The sequence below is a fragment of the Neolamprologus brichardi genome, chromosome 3 (genome assembly GCF_056152115.1).
Source record: "Neolamprologus brichardi isolate AB-2024 chromosome 3, ASM5615211v1, whole genome shotgun sequence".
NCBI lineage: Eukaryota > Metazoa > Chordata > Actinopteri > Cichliformes > Cichlidae > Neolamprologus > Neolamprologus brichardi.
Window position 1 is genome coordinate 24,093,287 of NC_142106.1, and position 20,464 is coordinate 24,113,750.

The following is a 20,464-nucleotide window of genomic DNA, read 5'->3' on the forward strand; positions in this document are numbered from 1 at the left end:
TTTGCCTCCGTGTCTCATTTTCCCAGTGTTATTCCGTGTACGGCTTCAGTCACACAGACCTAGAGACTGGTTAGTGGCACCCCGGCAACTTCTAGTCCCTCAGGAAAAACTGTTATTTACTGACTGACTGGCAAGCGGTTGCTGGATGTTTGCATTCGACAACTAACCATGAAATTTAAGAAAGTGAGATACAAACCAAAATAAGTTGTGTCTTTTTGAATGCGCTGGCTTCAGTGGTAAGTCACAACCTTTCCTATGAAAGCGAATTTCAATTTCACTCCCGCTCAGTAAACATTTGGCAAACAGCTTTTGGAGACAAGTCTGTGTTTTCCATGCAAACCGGGGGCCTCGGCAATCTTAGAAGTAATTGCAAGGAAGGTTATGGTGCAGCTTGTTAAGCATTTCCAGCAACCACTTGCCAACCAGTTGGGGATTATGCATTTTTCCCTGGCAAGCGGTGATTACCACCATCTTCCTCAGTGGTTACCACCACTTATCAATGACCGATCTCTAGGCCTGCATTACTGTCGGTTCCTGTGATTGCTGGAGGCTGGTGCTGATTGCTTACTCATTTTTCAATAGCATCTAGAGGTTGGCAGATGGTTGGCAACCAGTTTCTAAACCTGTGTGACTGGAGCCACCTCCTCTCTTTCTCTGCTGCAATGAAGCTCCCTGAATCTGCTTTGTCACAGTCTCTTTCTTTCACACACACACACACACTCACACACACACACACTAAAACTTGCCGGGAAGGAGTAGAGGAAGACTCCAAGGAAGAGGATAATGAAGAAGAGGAAAATGAAGAGAATGATGAACCACTTGAACCGTCTCCACAGGATGTATTTGAGGGTCTTGTAAGGGGAGGAGAACCACAGGAAGGATGTCTCTGGACGCCTGAGAGAAGAAAAGATGAGGATGAGAAACTATATTTGTGTGTGTGGTTTTTAGTGTGTGTGTGTGTGTGTAGACTCACTGAGGCTCCTCCAGGTGAGGGTTCATGTTGGGTTCATCTCTGCCGAGGCCGGCTGGTCTCTCCTCTTGCTCCTGCTCTGTCACTATCTCCAGCGACATCTCCACCTTCCCCTGAAATGGAGGCAGCAAACACACAGTTTGCCTCATCCTTTCTTCAGAGAACACAGTAGGCACGACTGGCAGGTGGGTAAAACAGTAATTGCTCAGAGGCTGAATGATGTTTACTTTACTTTCTCTTTATGGGAATTAAGGGATTTTAAACTTCATGAACTTCATCACTTCATTCATCCAAAGTAAAATACTCAGTGCCGGTGTTTGATAAATAACTGTATGGCATATGAATTACAAATATTTCAAGATTTTATTGCATTTGGCATGGACTTGGTTTGCTTTGATCTATCATTAAAATTTGTTTCATGAGCCTGAAGCGTGTTAAGTGTGACAAATATGCAAAAAACAAAAAGGGCAGTGGGCTTATATGTTTTCGCACCCTGTTGAAAATAGTTGTGTGTGTGTGTTTGTGCTCTCACAGCGATGATCTTCTCTCCATTGTTCTCGCAGGTGCAAGGCCACCAGCCTTTGACGGTCTTCTGTTCAAACAGAGACACCAGTTTGTCCGGTGGCTGGTCGAGCACCTGAAGGGTACACTTCTCTGGAGACTTTGCTGGACGCAACATGTGGTTCAGGTCCATCACCAGGTGACCTAAAGAAACAAGCACACTACAGTTAGACAGAGACTCATATACATAATAAATTAATAATGATGATAACAACACCTGCTGAATATACTGATGTCTGATATTTTCCTTTTTTTTCCCTACATTAAAACGTCTAAACTATCCAGCCCCAGGATTATCAATTGATTTTGTAGCATTCATGTCGCATATTGATTATGTTGCGGGACGCTCGGACGCGTTGCTATGACGACAGCCACACACATAATGGAAAAGGGGCTTTGTTAGAATGTGAAAAAATCCAGCCACCAAGCAGATTAAACTAAACAACAATGACACAACAGCCACCAGGAAGAAAACTCATTACCCACGATCCACCTCACAAAGAGATGGTTTGTAAGTATTTCTCCTGCTCTCACGCATACATTTGCTGCTTAATTTCATACTCTTTGAGAACAGGTCAATTCAAAAATTCACTCTAGGAAACATTTTTATGAATTAAAACATCACAATGGCACATATAGTTACTCAGGCCCAAAAAGGTTTACTTAGCTACTCAGTTTAAGACGATGGTGCACAGATAGTTAGCATTAGCTTTACACTTGTGAATATAAAAAATGACTTCATTGTCCCACCTTGATTGATCAGAATAATAAAAGCTGGGGAAACATGCAGTGTAAACTCTCAATAGGTCACCTTTAATGCAACAACATTAACCAATGATATCCTCTTGTTTCTCTTCATGTTTGTGTCCCTTGCAGCTCTTTCCTAATGACATTGTACTAGTTATGAAAATGTCAAGCTATGATTGGTTTAACATCTCATGAGACGATGTAAAGACCTAATCACACAAACAATGGAGGAAAAAAAAAAGAACTTTCTGCCAGGTGAACATCCATAAATCTGCCAGGAAGTCAAACTGTGTCAACCACGACAATTCCCGGGAGTTTTCTGTTAGCCGATAAACTGCACTTTTTGTGCAGTGAAATATTTTACAGCCTGAACTCTGTATTTGTTAAAGCAGGGTTGGAGGAGATGGATATTTTGGGGCAAGCAAGGCTTAGATCTCTAAAACTCAGCAGATTCAGCTGTCTGTTTAGCCAGTTTTTCTGAATGACTAATTATCGAGCGTGCGCTGAGTGAATTATTGGCGACCCTGTGGTGAAGGGTAGCTAGTAAAAGGTTTGATCTTTGTTGACATTAAGTTGTGGGCTGAAGAGAGACCAGAGATCCACTGGAAGTGTTTTTCCAGAGTTAGCTTCAGTTTGACAGTACAACCGCAGGAAAATGGCTCGTGTCTGACCCGCACACCGTGCAGGAAGATTAACAGTCGGCGGTCCGAGCCGACGAGCTGAAGACAGGCAGGCATGGAAAAAATGCTTTGAGGTGGCCACACACCCGCAGACTCTATGAGGTGAATAAAGTCGAGCGGGAGAAAACGCTGCAGCAGAGCGAGACGGTGACAGACAGGAACAGGTCAGAATCTGGATTCCTCATCTTCCTCCTTGTCTCTCACCGCAGAGGGACGCTCCGTCCGCAGACTGTCATCCTCCCTTCTTTGGCAAAAATAAAGAAAAGAAGCTGAACCCATGCATGGAGAGCGAAAGGGGAGAATCTCGGTGGTAAGTTATTTTAAGGGAATGGGCTGGGGCAGTGTTAGGGGTGAAGGAAAAGCAGAATTTGGACAGCTTGAGACTCGGGGAAAAAAAAAATAAAAGCAGAAAAAGCAGCCCCTCCCTTGCTGTAAAATGTGCAGACGCAGTGGAAACAGGCGAGTGCTAATTCTAAAGATAAATGTTATCACAGTAGCTGTTCGTACATCGCACATATGGTTCCCTGGATATATTTACCTCTAAACCTTGAGCCAGAAATGAGGGGAAATCTGTCTAAATGTCATACACAAATGAGTTAAGTGCATTTCAACCATCCAAAGTCGAGCGCATGTGTTTCTGACCTGGAGAATACGGATCCATTTACACGTTTTACAGTAAATCAACGAACAGAAGAAATGGCTTTTATTCCGACTTTGATCTCACTGAAGTTTTGTGAAGGAAATCCAATTATGTTTTTACCACACATCATGGGTCTAAAATCTCTGGGAGCAACCAGCTGTGACAGCAGGATGAGATAAATCATGATTTTTTTTAAAGACCTCACCTCATTTATCACAGTAAACACAATGTGGCACGCCAGAAAAACAAACACAGACAGTCAAAGTGATGGTTTTTACCTAGGTAGTCGTCAAAGGAGAACTTGTCGTTGTCCCAGATCTGAATGGTCAGTTTAGGAGCCAGTTTAGTCTCGGCTTTATCCAGACTCCAGAAATGTTCCTGCAGACAAACAGAAGGCAGAAAATGGGAAACAGCTGCAATTTCATAACACCGGGTTCCTTCTTTCAATGATAGATCCTCAAAACATGAATTCTGATTCATTTTGTTTATTCTTGTACAGAGGTACAGGGTCAACACTTGGGTTATAGAAGCCCTGAAAGAAGATCTGCCTTTTTATTTATGTCCATTAAAGACTGAAACAACCGCTTGGTGCTTGGAAAACATGCCAGCTGACAAGGCTGTTTTCAGAGAAAGAAGGAAACGTTGAAAGAAAGAAAGGAACTCAAACAATACATGGAAAAATTACAGAAAAAAAAATATTTTAAAAAATCATCTATAAATGGGTTATATGGAGATATGGAGCTAATACATTGTGATATTAAATGGAAATTATGAAAAGATCTAAGAATACATTTGTTTACCTAAATATCATAAACCTATTTTTCCTCAGCTGTGTCCATTCCAGGCTGAGAAAAATATACATAATGCTGGAGGTACCAGCAGGTTTATCACATGGAGTTTGGGAGGGTTGTCACCACTCATGGCTGCACTGACTACATCACTGGTGGGGATTCAGAGCTCCACTTTGTAATTGCTGTGTGAATCCAGTCCACTAGAGGTGAAAGGAATCAGTGAGTGTGACTGACTTTTATGCGTGTAGGGAAGATCTAATCCAAATCTGCGCTTTATTTTTTTCACAATAGCTATCAAAAGTTTTTACAGTAGCTATCGGTGTAGCATCCACACATTTCCAGCAAGTTATGTGCAACACCATTGTTTTGTATACCTGACATTTTGTAGCTTACATAATGCAATTTTAAGATTTAGCATTGAGGGCACAAAAAGAAAACCATGCACCTTTAATATAATATTTGTTTTCTAGCACGAGCTAACCATGCTAATGCGTTGATGCCGTGTAGCCCCACGCGCGGGGTAAGCTCGTTAACGGAGATTTGCCGCGTTAATGCAGTTATGGTGTTAACGTTATTTTAACAAGAGTAACGCTGACAGCACTAAAATATCTTTCTATCTATCTATCTATCTATCTATCTATCCCGATGAACTCTCTTTCAGGTCCATTCCTCTCACACTCAACCCTTCTTCTTCCATCGAACTTGGGGCTTGGTACCTAATCTCGGGTGCGGGTGATGATATCTCCCCCCTGACCCGTCATCCTGGCTCCCCTTGCTGTAGAATTTGTGTTTGGTATTGAAGATTTCATAGGTCCTTCATCCTATTCATGTAGCCCCTTCCGCTGGGGTTACACATGTACTAACATTCCCACAGCGAGGTGTTCTCATAACTTGCCCACTTGTGTCTTCTTGTTCCAGTAGGCCAACTCTCATCAGTGTGTCCTGGTATCCGTGTAGTCTTACCACTACCACCACTATCCAGCTACTCAGCAGCTGTATATCTATTTTAAAGGAGCGATGGAATAAATCTTTTGGTCAGTGTTACTGATTTTAATGTTGCTCTTAATGACCTATTGCATATGATTCACATGTGCTCACTGGTTTGTACTGAATATTTGGGTTTCTACTTGTTATGCGATTTGTTGTAACTTTTGCTGCCCTATTGACCAGGTCTCTCTTGGAAATTAGATTTCAAATCCCAATGAGACTTTTCACCTGTATCAATAAAGGATAATAATAATAGAAGGTGATTTACCTTTAAAAGTCTGCTTCATTCTTCTCTAAATGTTCTCAAATTGTGCTGAATGATGTTGCAGCCACTCCATCAACACAGGTCTCACTGCATCTCCACTTCCATACTGGAAATCTGTGTGTGTGCGTGGTGTGTGTTACAGTATAGCTATTATGGCCTCTGGTAAATTCACGCCACACTGGCAGACAGAAACTGATCCCGTCTCACCTTTGTGCTAATGGGCTTCACTGTGCAGCTGCTGCACATCAAGTTCCTCTCTTTCTCTTTCCATTTGCTCAGTCGTCCTTTTTATCTGCGTGTGAGACTTTGTTATGCTGACATAAATTACGGCTTTTCACAGCTGAATTAAAATTACCCCCCTCTGTGATTTGCAGAATACAACAGCATGTTGCTGTTACTTAATATAGCAAGGAGATTTTCCACAAACAAAAAGTTGCACTTGGCAACCTTTGAATGCAAATATTAATTTTCTCCCTCTGACTCTTTCGTGTCTGTTACTGTGGAGCAATGATCCCAGGATCTGTTCATTCCTTTTCATGCTGGTGTTGCGGTGCCATCATGGTGGCACCATGGAGGCAGGACATTCCCCCCACTCAGTACGATCAGGTCGAGGGGGAAGCAGGTTTTAGTCTGAGACCCTCGTTCAGGGGTTGAATATTGTTTTAAATGACCTGAAGGCATGAAATGCTGACCCACTGACTGGATAACAGAGTTGATGACATTTGTGGACTGGTAGTTCCTCATGTGGACACTAGAGGCTGGCTCCCAAAGTGAGTCCATATCCAGAAACTGTTGTTTTAAAACATTGAACTAAAAACCCCAAACAAAAACAAAACATATTTGCAGTGTGCTACAGAAAAAACACAAATACATTTGGATAGTTTGTTCCTTCATGTTATGTTAGGTGAACATTTTTATAGCTAAGAGCAGACATTTGAATTTAGCTTTTGTCACCCGCAGGTAAGAAGAAGAAATTACACATATGTTTTCTGTGTGCGGCACTGTATACTTCCTCGCCTCTTTTTGGACGTAGCTGTCACTGGGTGGCAAATTCTCCTAGCGACAGAGAGGAAACCTCCAACAACCATTCACCAAGTGGTTGTGTGATACATACAGCGGAACCCCGACTTATGAAATTAATTCATTCCCAAGGGTCTTTCGCAAGTCGAAAACTTTCGCGAGTCGAAGCACCGATCGCGCCTTTTGAGTGAGGCGATGCTGAACGATAGGCTATAGGCTAATTGCTAACTAGAACAACAATACGTCGTTCAAGGGGAACAGCGAAGCGCAATTACGAAAGCCAAGGGGTTGTCACATGATTCGGAAGGCATTGTGGGGCATTGTAGGCTTAGCCAATCAGAGCCAGCGGATTTCGTTACGCAAGCATTTTGCCATAACACGGGCAGAAATATTGCTGTTCAGTACCTTCATAACTTGAATTTTTCATTAAATGGGGTATTTGTAAGTCGGGGTTCCACTGTATTTTTTCTTAGCATCTGGAGGGACAACTCGGAGGCCAGTTAGTTGAATAGAACAACAGACCTTTATTTACTGTTAGCGGAACAAGACCACAGAAGCCAGGTCTCCACGGCTCTACTCTGTCCGTACATACACGTGCCAGGGTTAGGTAGTCGCCAGCGCCAGCCTGTTACAGTAAACACACTACACCCTCTGTGTGTGCGTGTGTTGCTCCTAAAGCTTTGTAAGCTCCTTGGCTCACTTCATCCACAAACTCCATCCAAGTTATCACTTCACAGCTGTCACAAGTCAGGGTGGGACGTCTATATGTGTGTGTGTGGGTGTGTGTGGGTGTGTGTGTGTCAAACTGCTGTCTGCAGTATCTAGCAGCAGCAATCAGCAGCCATCAGCTTGTCTTTTAGTGCAGAAACTCGTTTTGTCTTCTCTCCAACTTCCTTGACTCATCGTCCTCTGTAGATTCTATTTGAATTGATGATGGAGCTGAACTACATACAGCATAAATAAATTCAGCTAGTGTGCCTTTGTTCTTTGGCCATTGTCACGTTTCAGTAACAAAACAAGTATACTTACAGTGGCAAAATTTCACAGGTGTGTAAATGTCTTAAACACTGTCAAAGAGTTTGATATGGAAAATCTGTGCAAACAAGGCATGCACGGGAAATCAATTTCAAAATTATAGTTAATTAAAGAATTTGAAACACCTAAAACAAAAGCACTGGAGCAATGTTATTGGTCAGTCGTGCTTCAAAGGGCGGTAATATTTTCAAACTGCTGGTGTGCCTACAGGGTGTAGCTCAAGAGTCTCCAGTGGAGCCAAAAAGAGTCAATGTGCTTTCTCTTTCTGCTCCCTGTCAGTACTCTCTCTTCAGGATTTTGGATCAGCTGATGGTTTTTCAGTATTTTAACCTGAACGAACTAGTTTTTCAGCATCACTCTGAGTCAGTAAGTTTCTAATTTTAGAGATGTTGCACAAATGCACATATTTGTTGCAGACATTGAAAGACATATCCTCGTTAACAATCCCAACATCCTTCACAGCCTTACTGCAGGCCAAGGTAACGCCACTGATTGTGAAGAAAAATGGAGAATATTCCAGTTTGGATAAATTTGTTTGCTTTCACCGGCGAGCAATGCTGTCTTAATAATATACTTGATCTGCTGCTAGGAAAATATTTTAATGACCTCTGTTAGTGATATTAATGGGCCTGTGATGCTTAATAACGCCTCTTATAATGCCTCGTCTCTTGTTTGCACCGAGGAATTCAAATGATCGATTTAACACTGGTATTGGATCAGTTCTCCATACTGGGAGATACCTGTATCAGATTTAAGCTGGAAAAACTCAGATCAATGCATCCTTGCCTGATGTACTCATGGGAATCCAGCTCCCTTACAAGACTACCCAGAAATCTGATTCAGTTTGTGTGGATGAAAGGTTTTCAGTACAACAACATTTCATCACTCATCCAAATGGACGAGTGATGAAATGTTTCTCCCGCTGAAAGTGTGGTGTTCAGACAATCAAATCTCTCGGATTTCTTTACCTGGATTATTGAGCATTGAGGCTACATTTCGTCCGCTGTCCTCCCATTATGCAAATGATCGGTGAGGCACCAAAGGTTTTGGCAATCCAAAGTGTTAAAATTCAGGGAAATCTCCCCAAAATGACTAATCTTTTTTAGTTTTTTAATTAATTTGCCTAGAAATCACATTCCCAGTTACCACACAGAATTGTGCATTGACAGCTCCGTCACTACTTGACTTTCAGTCCTTTGGTTTATGTGCGAGTCAATCGGAGTGGGTTGGAGTTCTGGTCAGAAACAATGAGAACACTTCAGATATCACACTGCGCTGTGAGGGAACACGAAAGGTATATTTAAACATTTTAATCATTAAACTGAATGATAGATCGACATTTCAATTGAAGGCTGAATTTTAAGGATGAAGTCAGAAAAACAGACGTCATGGTGACATGGTTGAACTAATCAAGCTGGAAAAGACAACAAGTGTGACTTTTCCTTCCACACACCCCATCCGACCATCACACAGCAAGACTGCAGAGTGTTGATAGCGCCGCTGATTTGTTCCTGTGACTCAGTGATTATATCACCAACCGCTGAGGTTTCTGGCTTCATAAACTCCGTTTCTGGCTGCAGCTCTGTTTTCGAGCTGAGGCTCTCTCCGCCCAGCGGAGTTTTTCATTTAAAACTCCCTCTTGTCTGTTCAGCCGCTCGCTGATTGAAGATGCTGCTGCAAGCGAGAGAACGCCGTCGTAAAACATGTCGGCCGCGAGCAGCTAAAGAGCCTCCGGCCATGCCAAGAAAAGCAAATGACAGCCGGGTTGTTATTCCAGTTTTCGGGAGTGATGTTATTTTAGCTCTTCACTCAGTGTTATTGTTGAGTCTCAGAGATTCAACAACATTTAACTCACAACTCTTTCTTGTTAAATTGTCACATCATTATTTTTGTTAACTGAAGGCCACAGTAGATTCGTTAGCGGACTCTGGAGGGACGACCTCGCCTCAGAAATTCCCCCTGACCGAACTTTGTGCACTGGCTCATGTTTGGGTGTGATGGTTTTGCCACATGTCTCCAGCTCATAGAAACTAACTGGTGATAAGATTCAACTAATTTTGAGGATGTTTTTTGGTCTGGGCAAGGGGCTTGTAGCGAGGTTTTTTTTCATTATAACTGAACAAGTTTACAGTTCCTGTTTGCAGGAACTGAATGTTATCAATACATAGGCTGGAGTATGCGTGTAAGGAGGTGGGGGTTTCTTCATCCGGATATTTTCAGGTCAGACAATAAATTTTCTGCATATTTGCAAACTTTTATGAATCATTTTGTAAATTTTCTGCATCACTTTATGACAAAGTAAGGTATATTACAACCAGTGTTGGTCAAGTTACTTGAAAAAAGTAATCATTAACTAATTACTGATTACTTCCCCAAAAGAGTAATCTCATTACTTTATTGATTACTTCTTTTTAAAAGTAATTAATTACTTAGTTACTTTTTAAAAACACGATTTACAACCTGAATAGGTAATAAAGCGATAGATCTTTCAGCCCAATTCTACTTTTTCTACAATCCATCATACAAAATGTAATCAAATGGAAAAGTCTCTTTTTAAAACTTGTTTTATTAGTTTTAATCTTTTAACTTTATGCATCAAGCAAAAATTTAATTATATGCAACATTCTCTGACTGGAAGAAATTTGTTTAACATTTAAACCTATTTTCTGCACATTCCAGCACATAAAATAAAATATTTTTTTGTGTTTACACTCACTCTTTCAAATAGATGCGAGTAAAACACAGCAGAAAATAAATAAAATCAAAGACTAGCGGTCCTGTTGCTCTATTTTCACCTGTAAAGCAGGAGTGGTGTAGGCGGAGGTTTGTCCTGGTGCAGGTGTGCCGCAGCGGTCAGTTGAGAGAATCCGCGAGTTTCTCTGTGAATTTCACATTACGTTGTTGCGCACTCGGTGCTTGTTTAGGGGATTTTCTTCCCACGCACAACGGACACTAATCAAACTCAAAGTAAGGTAAAGTAAGTATATGCAGCGTAATAAATTATTGTCAAGTGATTGCTAAATTTAGTCTTAAAGATCATGACGATGACATGAAATCACAGCCTCACCACAGTGGATTTTATGTCCCAGTGGGTCTAATTTATTCAAACCAAACACTGGGTCCTTCGCCGTATTTGTGCTTGTTGTTACCTTTTTGTCAACGACGCACAGCTGCTCTGCTGGTAAGTAGTTGAAGGGAAACATGAATCTGTAGTTGAAGTTCCCCTCTCCTCCCAGAGAGCGGTAGTGGACGTCTGTCTTCTGCTTGTTGTGTTCATGTCCGTCGAGCCAGCTGAAAGACAGAATCAGTTACTGTGACCCTCACCCAGTTTATTTAGCTTTATTTTGAAGTTAAATTTGCTCCTCTTACCCTTTGACATAAATGTCACTCATCTTCTCCCCGCTGATGCTGACATCATCCAGGATGACATCACTGGTGTTCCAGATGATGCAACGCAGGAAGAACCTGAAAAAAAAAAAGATTCAATTACCTCAGATACTGTCTCTTGTTTTGGTTGCCAGAACGGGAAATGGATTTGCCTTTCTTGACATATTTGTGTGTTTGTGTTCCTACTTTTTGGCCTTTCGTGGCGTGATGTTGAACGGCGGTCCAGGTGGTCCCAGAGACTTGGGGAAGAGGTCAACCCACATCATCAGACGCCCCTGACAGAGAGCACCGACAAGCAAACAAAAGGTAAGAAAATGCTTTGGAAAAAAAAGTGGGAAAGGATGGAACTGAGAAGAACTTAAGCACACACACAAGTGCAGGATTGTGTGTGTGCGTGCTACCTGCTCTATGTCAGGTTGGAGCGGGCTGTAGAGTGGTCTGGTTTCCACATGTTCGGATACCAATCCCAGTTTCCTCAAGATGTGAAGGGACAGTCGCTCCTTAATTGGGCCAAGATGACGTTTGGACACATTTTTGTCCTCTGAAAACATGACACACACACACAGAGAGACACACACACACACACAGAGATTAGGGTTTAAGTACAGGGCCGGGCCACTCAAGAGTGGAGAATGGAAATCCAGAATACTGGGCAAACTGGGAAGCAAGCAGGTCCCTTAGGAATAATTCATTATTCATACGCACATACACACTTAGTGAGACACTAACACACTCTAAAGCATTGGTTGTTCTCTCTGCATCACAACCAAATGAGGAAAATCTTCACGGCTTCCAAGCAAAATGAAAATATCAAGCTAACGTCAAAAGTTTATGACTGTAAACTTGGAGTCACCTCGGCTGTAAGAGGAGAGGAAGGAAAGACTGAGGAGGCAGAGGAGAGGAGGGGAGATGTGAAGATGAGAGCAGAGGAAAATGAAAGAGGAGCAAAGCAGAAGGACGAGACTAGGCAAAAGCACAGAGGAGGGATGAGACGAGGTGGATAAGAAAGATAAAAAGCCAAAAGACGTAGGATATTTAATTTGACTTCTGAGACAACAAACCCACAAAAAAGAGAACAAGAGAAGCAATTCATATTACAACTAAAAGGAAGAAAAATACAACCAAAAAAAAGAGGATGGAGAGCAAAAAGTAGCGAGGCACAAATGATGGAAGAAGAGCAGAACCTCAAGACAGAAGGTGAATAAAAGAAACAAAGAGACGAAAGAAAAAACAAACGAATGTGACGAAGAGGTGGAGAGAGCGAAGAAAAGCCAAACTCATGAGGGGAGGATGAGGATCGTGGCCTTTTGGCCAATTAGCAGCCCTGTTTGATGGACAGCAAGCTGACGCACAGTAACCGCGGCAACTGTGGAAAGAAAACGCTGCGGCAGCGCTCCTCACCAACCGAGAGACGACCATGATGTTGACGTTGGCTCGTCCACACAAGAACGCACACACACACACGTACCATAAATCACCCCTCACCCCCCCCCAAAAAAAACGACAAGCGTGACCCCCGCACCGTAGCAGCCTGCATGGAACATATGTGTGGGTCGGCTTTGTGTGCACACAGGGATGATAATGAATCTTGAATATTTATCTCATCACTCCACTCTTCAGGTGGTCCTGCGGTTTCACTCCCCCACCTCCTTTTTCTTCTCTACACCTCAATTTTTTTAGTGGCAGAGGAGGAGGGTAAAACTGAGGCATTGGGCAGGGAAGGAGGGGGTGACGAGGGTGAGAAAGCATCAAAAGAAAGTGAGTAGAAGGAGTGAAATGTTGGAAAAATTGAACGGGGGAAGCAAAGTAGTAGAAGAGCAAGGAGAAAGTACGAAAGGATAGAAGGGGAGCAAATGAAGGGGAGGAGGATGAAAGGCAAAAACCGAGAAGAAAGATGATGATATTAAATGTAAGGTGCGATTCATTTGAGAAAGTTTTTTTTTCCAAGAAACCAAATGTTGAGATCACATTGACTCACGGTGTTAGTTCAGGTAACTGTTAAGGTAAGTTGTTCTTTAGACGCCTCAGGATGCTACTGTACACTTCCCTGTTAGCCCTGAGGGGAGACTTAATCACAGCGTGCTGTGATTGACCCTGTGGATGTCTGATAAAGCTACAAACTACTAAGGGAGACAGAGCTTTTGCCACCGTGGCCCCGAGACTGTGGAACTCTCTCCCACTGAGCTTAAGATCTGTGGACTTAGTCATTCTTTTTTTAAAAAACAACTAAAAACACATCTTTTTAGAATTACATTTTGTTAACTTTTGTCTGTTTTTGTTTTATACTTTGTCATCCCTGTGTGAAGCACTTTGTGATCTTTTTATCTAGAAAGGTGCTATATAAATAAAATTTTACTTTACCTACTTACTTGACCTGCTGGTGCCTGTTGGGGGTGACTGTACCTCAGGTTATCTACTAATTGGAAAGATGGTGGGTCGATTCTTGGCTGCTCCAGTTTGCATGCCTTGGGAAAGATACTAAACCCTGAGTTGTATTCATTGAAGTGTGAATTTCAGATAAAAAGCACTTACGTGTAGAAAAAAAAGAGCTTGTATGGATGAATGAGGCTCAAAGTAGAAAAGCAGAATATAGGATTCAGTCCATTTACCATTTATAATGCCTTCAGGCTTGAACACTCTGAACTTTTCCAATAAAACATGCAAAAAATTGCCAGTGATCACAACATGGGTCAGTTTGGCACAGAATGTTGCTCAAATTGAATGCCCATGGTAAAATGGTCTGACTTGGATATTGAAGGAACGATGAGAGCCTGAAACGGGCGATGGCTCCAATCAGGTTTAATTTTATTTTTATAAACTGATCTGCACATGTGGAAACATGTGCTTTGAAACTAGACTAGAATAGAGATTGAAATCAAAAGAGAAAATGAACAATATCAACCCAAGAATAATGTAAACAAATATGGAGAGGGGATGGTGGAAAAGAACACGGAAGAAGGAAAACATCAGAGACAGAGAAAGAAATTAAGGTGCCAGAAAGTTCGAGATAATGATGAGAGTGAGAGAAAAGAAAAGAGGAGAGGACGGTGACAAGGAGGTAAAAGGAAAGGGAAAAACAAGAAACAACAAGAGGGAAAATGAGGGTGATGTAGACGGAGTGATGGATGCTGTGAAGAGCAGAATCATGGGGTCAAACTGAAAGAAGAACAGAAAAGATGAAGAAAGAAAAGCAGAGAATAGAAAGTAGGAAGAAAAGCACAAATAAAGGAAGAAAAAGAAGAGAGCGAGGGGGATATGGGTGCAGTGGGAATACAGTGCAGACTGATTTACTTGCTGTAAATGTACTTAAGGGGCACTGAGCATACGTGAATATGTGGACGGTACAAATCTGCAGTTTTTATTTTTGGTAAGCAACTTAATCAGCTGTGTGAAAAGCGTGTTTGTGTTTGGCGGAGCCGGCGACGCTCTAATCAAAACACAAACAGCATAACAGCTGCTAAGACCGAGACATGTCCACCAAAGCTGGTAGTACGCCAATTAATATCTGATCTGTGGAGTCCTTTTACTCATTTAAAAATGTTTTACTGTTCTCAAATCAGATTTCTTATGTTTTTCATGATGGCATCCCTGATTTGTTTATTTATTTAGGCATTTAGCCATCATTTGACAGTGAAACTGAAAGTGAGACCTTCATGTCTTCTGCTCTGCGTCTGCTCCCACTCACTGCTGTAAGGTTGTAAACTTCTGCTCTTCTTTGTGTTATGCAGTATTTGCCCCAGTCCTCATTGCTTAACTTAAATACTTCATCAACCAAATTTTTATATTAGAGTTAAGTCAGCTGAAAGATCTCAAAAACAACAATATGGACTATGACAAAAAGGGGTTTGGAGGTGGTAATAGAGTCCCTGTGCAAGGTGAATATATGATCTGCAACAATGCTTAAGTAGGTGTTATGTGACAAAGCACCATCCACATGGATGGTAGGACCCAGGGTTTGCCAGCAGAACATTCCCCAGAGCATCACATTATCCCTGTGGGCTTGTGTGCATCCTGGTGCCAGGTGTTCCCCAAGTGAGCAACGCGCAAACCCGGAAAACATGATTCATCAGACTAGGCCACCATCTTCCATTGTTCTGTGGTCCCGTTCTGATTCACTGTTGGTGCTTTCGGTGGTGGACAGGAGTCAGCATGAGCACTCTCACTGGCCTGCAGCTATGTAGCCACAAACACAACAAACTGTGACTCTCTCTGTATTCTGACACCTTTCTATCACAACAAGCATCGACATTTTTAGCAGTTTGAGCTACAGCAGCTCGTCTGTTGGATCAGACCACACGGGCCGGTCTTTGCTGCCCATGTGCATCAGTGACCATGACCCTTTTGCTGGTCCACCACCGTTATTTCTTTGGACCACTTCTAATAGAAACTGACCACTGCAGACCGGCAACATCCCATAATAGCGGGAGGTTTGGAGATGCTCTGATTCAGTGACAGTGCTCTAAACTTTGTGCCTGATCAATGTACAGCTTAAGTATTTCATATCTATATAGAATAAATGTATCAATATAACGAACTGTATAGATTTATCATTGCACGTGTTTATATACTTCAGTTGAATTGTGAGGAATGGTCACTCACCGAGGTCGGCAGCGATGTATCGTTCTCCTTTGAAGCGGACTGCTTCGTCTTCATAGACTGGCTTCTGCAGATTTCTTCTCTCACAGAATCTGTATAGCAGCTGCGTGGGTGTCAGCTGGTCTCGCCACTGGTTTACTCCAGATCTAACAGGTGAGAGACAAAAAAATAATATAAATAAAGTTTTGTTTATTTTGTTATATCTGTCTATAATCATTGTCACAAAAAAAGGTTTTGTTCTCACATCCATTTCTGTTGGGTGACGTCTGGAACAGTTCAGAGTCTAATTTTATCAGTTTAATTGAAATTCAGTTTAAGCTTAATAAACAGAAAAAAATGTCTCCTCACACATGATATGACTGTGGCAGGCCACACATGGCTCCATATTTGGACAGGAAGCGGTTCTCCAGGTCAATCACCGTCTCGCCGATCTTCTCGTCTTTGGTGAGCATGTCGTGGTCGTACAGCATCACGCGAAGGTCCTTTTCCAGTGGGAGAGAACATGTGAGCTCAAACATCCTGTAGAAAAGGAAAGCAGAAAAGGATTTTCAGCTTTGGTTCAGGCATTAGGAGCTTTCCAGTGGCCTCTCACGCGTTCGTGTGACCACATCAATGACAGGAATTGTGATCGCATTTTAAATGCATGTAGAAGTGATTGAAATGCAGATACAATTTTTGTGGTTTTTAAGGCCAAAATTATGTCCTAACATGCAATGTCAGATAAAACCTCCTGGAAAAGGAGCATAAATCTGCACGTCCACTTGAAGGAACTTCTTAAGTTTCACTCCTGTGACGAGTAATGTGTGCTGGTCTGCTAGGACATTTGTCAAGCCTATCCCCCTGCTGCAGTCTTCATGAGTCTATGGAAAGACATTTTAGCAGAACTCTGGTGTGCACTGACTTGTCACACTGACTGAGAGCAGCTTACAGCCAGCAGTCGGAGCTCTGATGTGCACCAAGTTTCTGCTCTACTGACGTCTGGTGCTCTGATTGGTTTGTGTGTAGTGACCCCTACTGGCAAGAAAACACACATAAGGGCAAAGGACACAAAATAGAGTAACAAGCATACGAAAGAGTGACATAGAGTGAATTCAGTATGTGTGCTGATGGAAATAATTCTGAGTCATGTATTTAGACTGGATCATGATCATCATCATGTAAGACATTACATTTGAATACATTTGAAAAGGAAAAGCTGCACTGAAGCTGCCCTGACTTCAGTTTCCAATGCATTAAGAAAAAGGCTCATGAAGCAGGCAGATAAAGAGATTTCTTAAAAAAAAAAAAATCAGAACAGCAGCATGGTGGTTAGCACTGCTGCTACACAATGAAGAAGGTCTGAGTTATTTGGCTGGGTCCTTTCTGTGATGAGTTTGCAGAGTTGTCCCTGTGTCTGTCTGGTTTCTCTGGGTACTCTCACAGTCCAAAGACATGCACTTAGTGGGGTTAGGTTAAATGGTTATTCTACATTGCCCATAGGTTTGAATGGTTGTGGGTCTGTGTTAGAACTGGGTCAGACTGGCGACCTGACCAGTGTGTACCCCGCCTCTCGCCCTATTGTAGGTAGGATAGGCTTCTGCCCACGGTGAAACTGAATAAGGATAAGTGGAATAGAATAGTTAGAGGATAGTTAGTTGGGTTTTTTAATCAAGAACATTTTTTTTGTTTTATGAACATTTTACAATTGATTTTCTTTTAATTATTTTAAGAATCCATGTTTTATTATTGTACCCTCTGTAGTTTCATTTTGTCAGCTTCTTTTAAAGTCATTTTATTTTATTAGCTCTAAAAAGATAGAGAGAAGCTTGAATAAAATTATACAAAAGTTCTCTATAACACTGCTTCATGCTAAATGTATGCAGCAATCACCAGAGCTGGATTACCAACTAAGCAAAGAGGCCACCTGCTGATGATGTCTCATACTCAGCTGGTTTTATTAGTCTCCAAAAAAAGTCTATTTGCTTTATCGAGCACCAATTGATTACTTTTTTTCAAATAACTTTTAATTATGCTTATGTATAAGTTGATATTAAACATGACAAATGAGCAAAGGTTCAAATAATACATTATGTATATGTATAAGTAATCCCTGTGAGCACAATGCTCAGGTTTCAGGCAGTTTTTGTCTGCTCTTAGGCTCTGTATGGTGTCAGAGTGGATGTAGTCATTAGAGGGAAACTGCTCTGTCTGTGAGCACAATAGCCCCACCCAAACCTTCTGTTTGTAAAGGACATCCAATCACAGGAAAGTTAGCTTAACAAGGAGGTGGCCTTAAAAGGAAAGGCAGTAAAACAGCTAGAGGTAAACAGACAGAGGAACAAGTCCTAATATAAGATTAACAAATATTTGCAGTTTGCAAAGCGACTCTAGTAGAGCTCAAGAATAAACATGAGGATGTGGAAATGAGCATAATCAGTCCCAGAGTGCTGAATATAAACAAATGCAAAATTTAAACTTCAGTTTAGTTAAAGAATAACATTTAAAGGTTAGTTTTTGTACTGCATCCTCAACTATTATTATTTTTGTCCAAACTAGGAATCAGCCGGGACATACAACCTTCATCCCTCTACACATACACAAAGACTTGTGGCACAGTTAGATACAGGCTGAATCCACATCCTTTTAACTTGGGGACAGATTGGGACCTTTATACATGATACGTGACAACAGTGCAACATGGGTACACTTCATCCTACCCCTTTTTGTGTAAATTGTGTAATAAATAGTTTCTCATGGTATATTTTCTGTTCTGTATTTTGTTTTTTAACATTTTATTGATATTAAGACGTTCGATATAAAACAATTCATAAATGAACACAAACCCATGGGTAGGTATTCAATTCCCCGTGAACCATTGTGGTTTTTGGCACTGAAAATGTCAAGTGATATGAAATATGTGCCAGGGTGTGCTGGTTTACATGGAATAACAGAGGATAGAGGAGTGAAGTTTAAGGGAGCCTGCCTCTAGACCAGAGACTCTGAAAGTCTGTGGATCGCCTCCGAGTCCGCAAGATCGGGGAAGTCCAGACTTTTGGTTTTAGGCACAGATAGACAGAAAGGGGGAAAAGAGGGACAGACCAAAGAGGCATTGGCGTACGTACTTTCCAAAGACTGGGTCCAGTGTACAGGGGATGTAGTTTTCATGGTCGTTGACTGACTTCTTCCCCAGCGTGATCTTCACATACGGGTCACACTGAAAACAACAAGCTTTCTGTTAACTCATGTCATCTTCCATTTACTTGGTATCACTTATACCCTCCTTGCTAGAAATCTTTTCCTTGACCTTAATGAGTATCCTAACCATGAGTACCTAATTCTGGTTACATTTTCTAACCATCCTCTTCTACATTTCTCTCCCTTTCTCCCCTTATACCTTCCCATTGGGGTCTTTGGGCTGGAGTCCATGAGCCTGGATGATGTAGACTCGGACCAAGCACTCCTCGATGCCGTTGGGAGGCAGCTTTCTGAACTGCCTTGTGGGAACAGGGGCACCGGGGTCATCTGGCAGGGGGTAGATCTTAAACATGCCCTGGTTCATAAGAGAGAGGGGTGGAGGGATTGAGAGTTAAAGAAGTAGATGTCAAGTGGTGTAAAGGAAGCTTTTGAATTAATAAGTACCGACAAAGATGAATGAATCGAGATAAGCTCTAGGCATAATTTAGCATGTGATATGTTCGTGATACGTAACTTCACATCAGGCTGCAACAATGTGGCGACTAGAAGAAAATGGCAAATAGTGAGACTCGACCGAACAACTTTTAAACTTTGCATTTACCTTGAACTCTCCCACCACTGAGGGATCTTCTCCTTCATCTTGAGTCTTTCCTCTGTACAGTTTGAATGTTTGGCAGAAATCAGAGAGCCCTTTAAAATCCTCGATCTTCTCCAGCTCCCGGTCATACACCTGAGGAGGAAGAGCAGAGCGGGATAGGAATATAGATATAATAGATTTTATTTAGCCCTAAAACAGGTATATTTTAATAGCTGACTCACAAATTACAAAGTAATAGATACGTTTGGGGTAAAAAAAAGAGAAAGAGGAAAAGCAGAATAAGGAGGTAGGAGTAAAAAAAAAAAAGGACATTTAAGAGAGTGTAAAAGAGGGGTGGAGATGGATGAAAGTCCACAGCGCAACAAGATGTGGAGATGACAGAATGAAGGACATATTTTAAATTACAGAAGACTCAGAAAGGAATAAAAGGAAGAGACGCTTGGACATATCATATGCTTACTATTTAGAGTAGTGAACGTGAAAACATCAGAGCCAATGAAAATTGGTGATTAGATAAAGAGAAAGAAGAAGAGGGGCTGTGAATGTAAATGCAGAGAATGACAAAGAAAATGCTTTTTGGATCTGTCGCAATCAACATGTTTAAAATTTCAAATAATGAGGTCAGAGTATGTAAAAGTAATCCCTGTGAGCCAAAAGCTCAGCCTTCAGACTGAGGTTTTCCAAGTCTTGGATCTGCATGATGTCATAGAGAGGGGATATCCCCAAGGCCTCAATTATACTCCGTTGCAGACAAGGACACAGGCAGTTGGAGGCACCACGGCTGAGTAATCATTCCTGTTATACTTCACTGAAGTCCACTGCCTCGCAAAGTGTCCACAGAGGAGACCACCTGATGTTCAAGCCTTTTATGAGGGGCAGCCAATCACAATAGTTGGTCAAAATGGGGAGAAACCAAACATGGATGAATTGAGGTCCAGTAAAAGATACACAAGGCTTATTTTAAGCTGTGAATCATGCAAAGCTAAAGAGCCCATCAATATATAAGAATAACA

At 41.7% G+C, this 20,464-nt stretch overlaps 1 protein-coding gene across 3 annotated transcripts in view; it reads right to left on the reverse strand.

Moving 5' to 3' along the window:
* Positions 1-20,464, reverse strand: part of dysf (dysferlin, limb girdle muscular dystrophy 2B (autosomal recessive)) — a 100,240-nt gene that overhangs the window by 4,096 nt on the left and 75,680 nt on the right. For all 3 annotated transcript variants that reach the window (XM_087835089.1, XM_087835088.1, XM_087835094.1), the window contains 13 exons: positions 19,455-19,583; positions 19,053-19,208; positions 18,781-18,872; positions 16,028-16,198; positions 15,683-15,825; positions 11,485-11,624; positions 11,270-11,358; positions 11,066-11,161; positions 10,846-10,987; positions 3,877-3,976; positions 1,503-1,675; positions 974-1,083; positions 747-894 (listed from right to left, as the gene is read on the reverse strand). In XM_087835089.1, the coding sequence (XP_087691215.1) occupies positions 747-894; positions 974-1,083; positions 1,503-1,675; positions 3,877-3,976; positions 10,846-10,987; positions 11,066-11,161; positions 11,270-11,358; positions 11,485-11,624; positions 15,683-15,825; positions 16,028-16,198; positions 18,781-18,872; positions 19,053-19,208; positions 19,455-19,583 (1,689 nt within the window). The remainder of the gene's footprint in view (positions 1-746; positions 895-973; positions 1,084-1,502; positions 1,676-3,876; positions 3,977-10,845; positions 10,988-11,065; positions 11,162-11,269; positions 11,359-11,484; positions 11,625-15,682; positions 15,826-16,027; positions 16,199-18,780; positions 18,873-19,052; positions 19,209-19,454; positions 19,584-20,464) is intronic.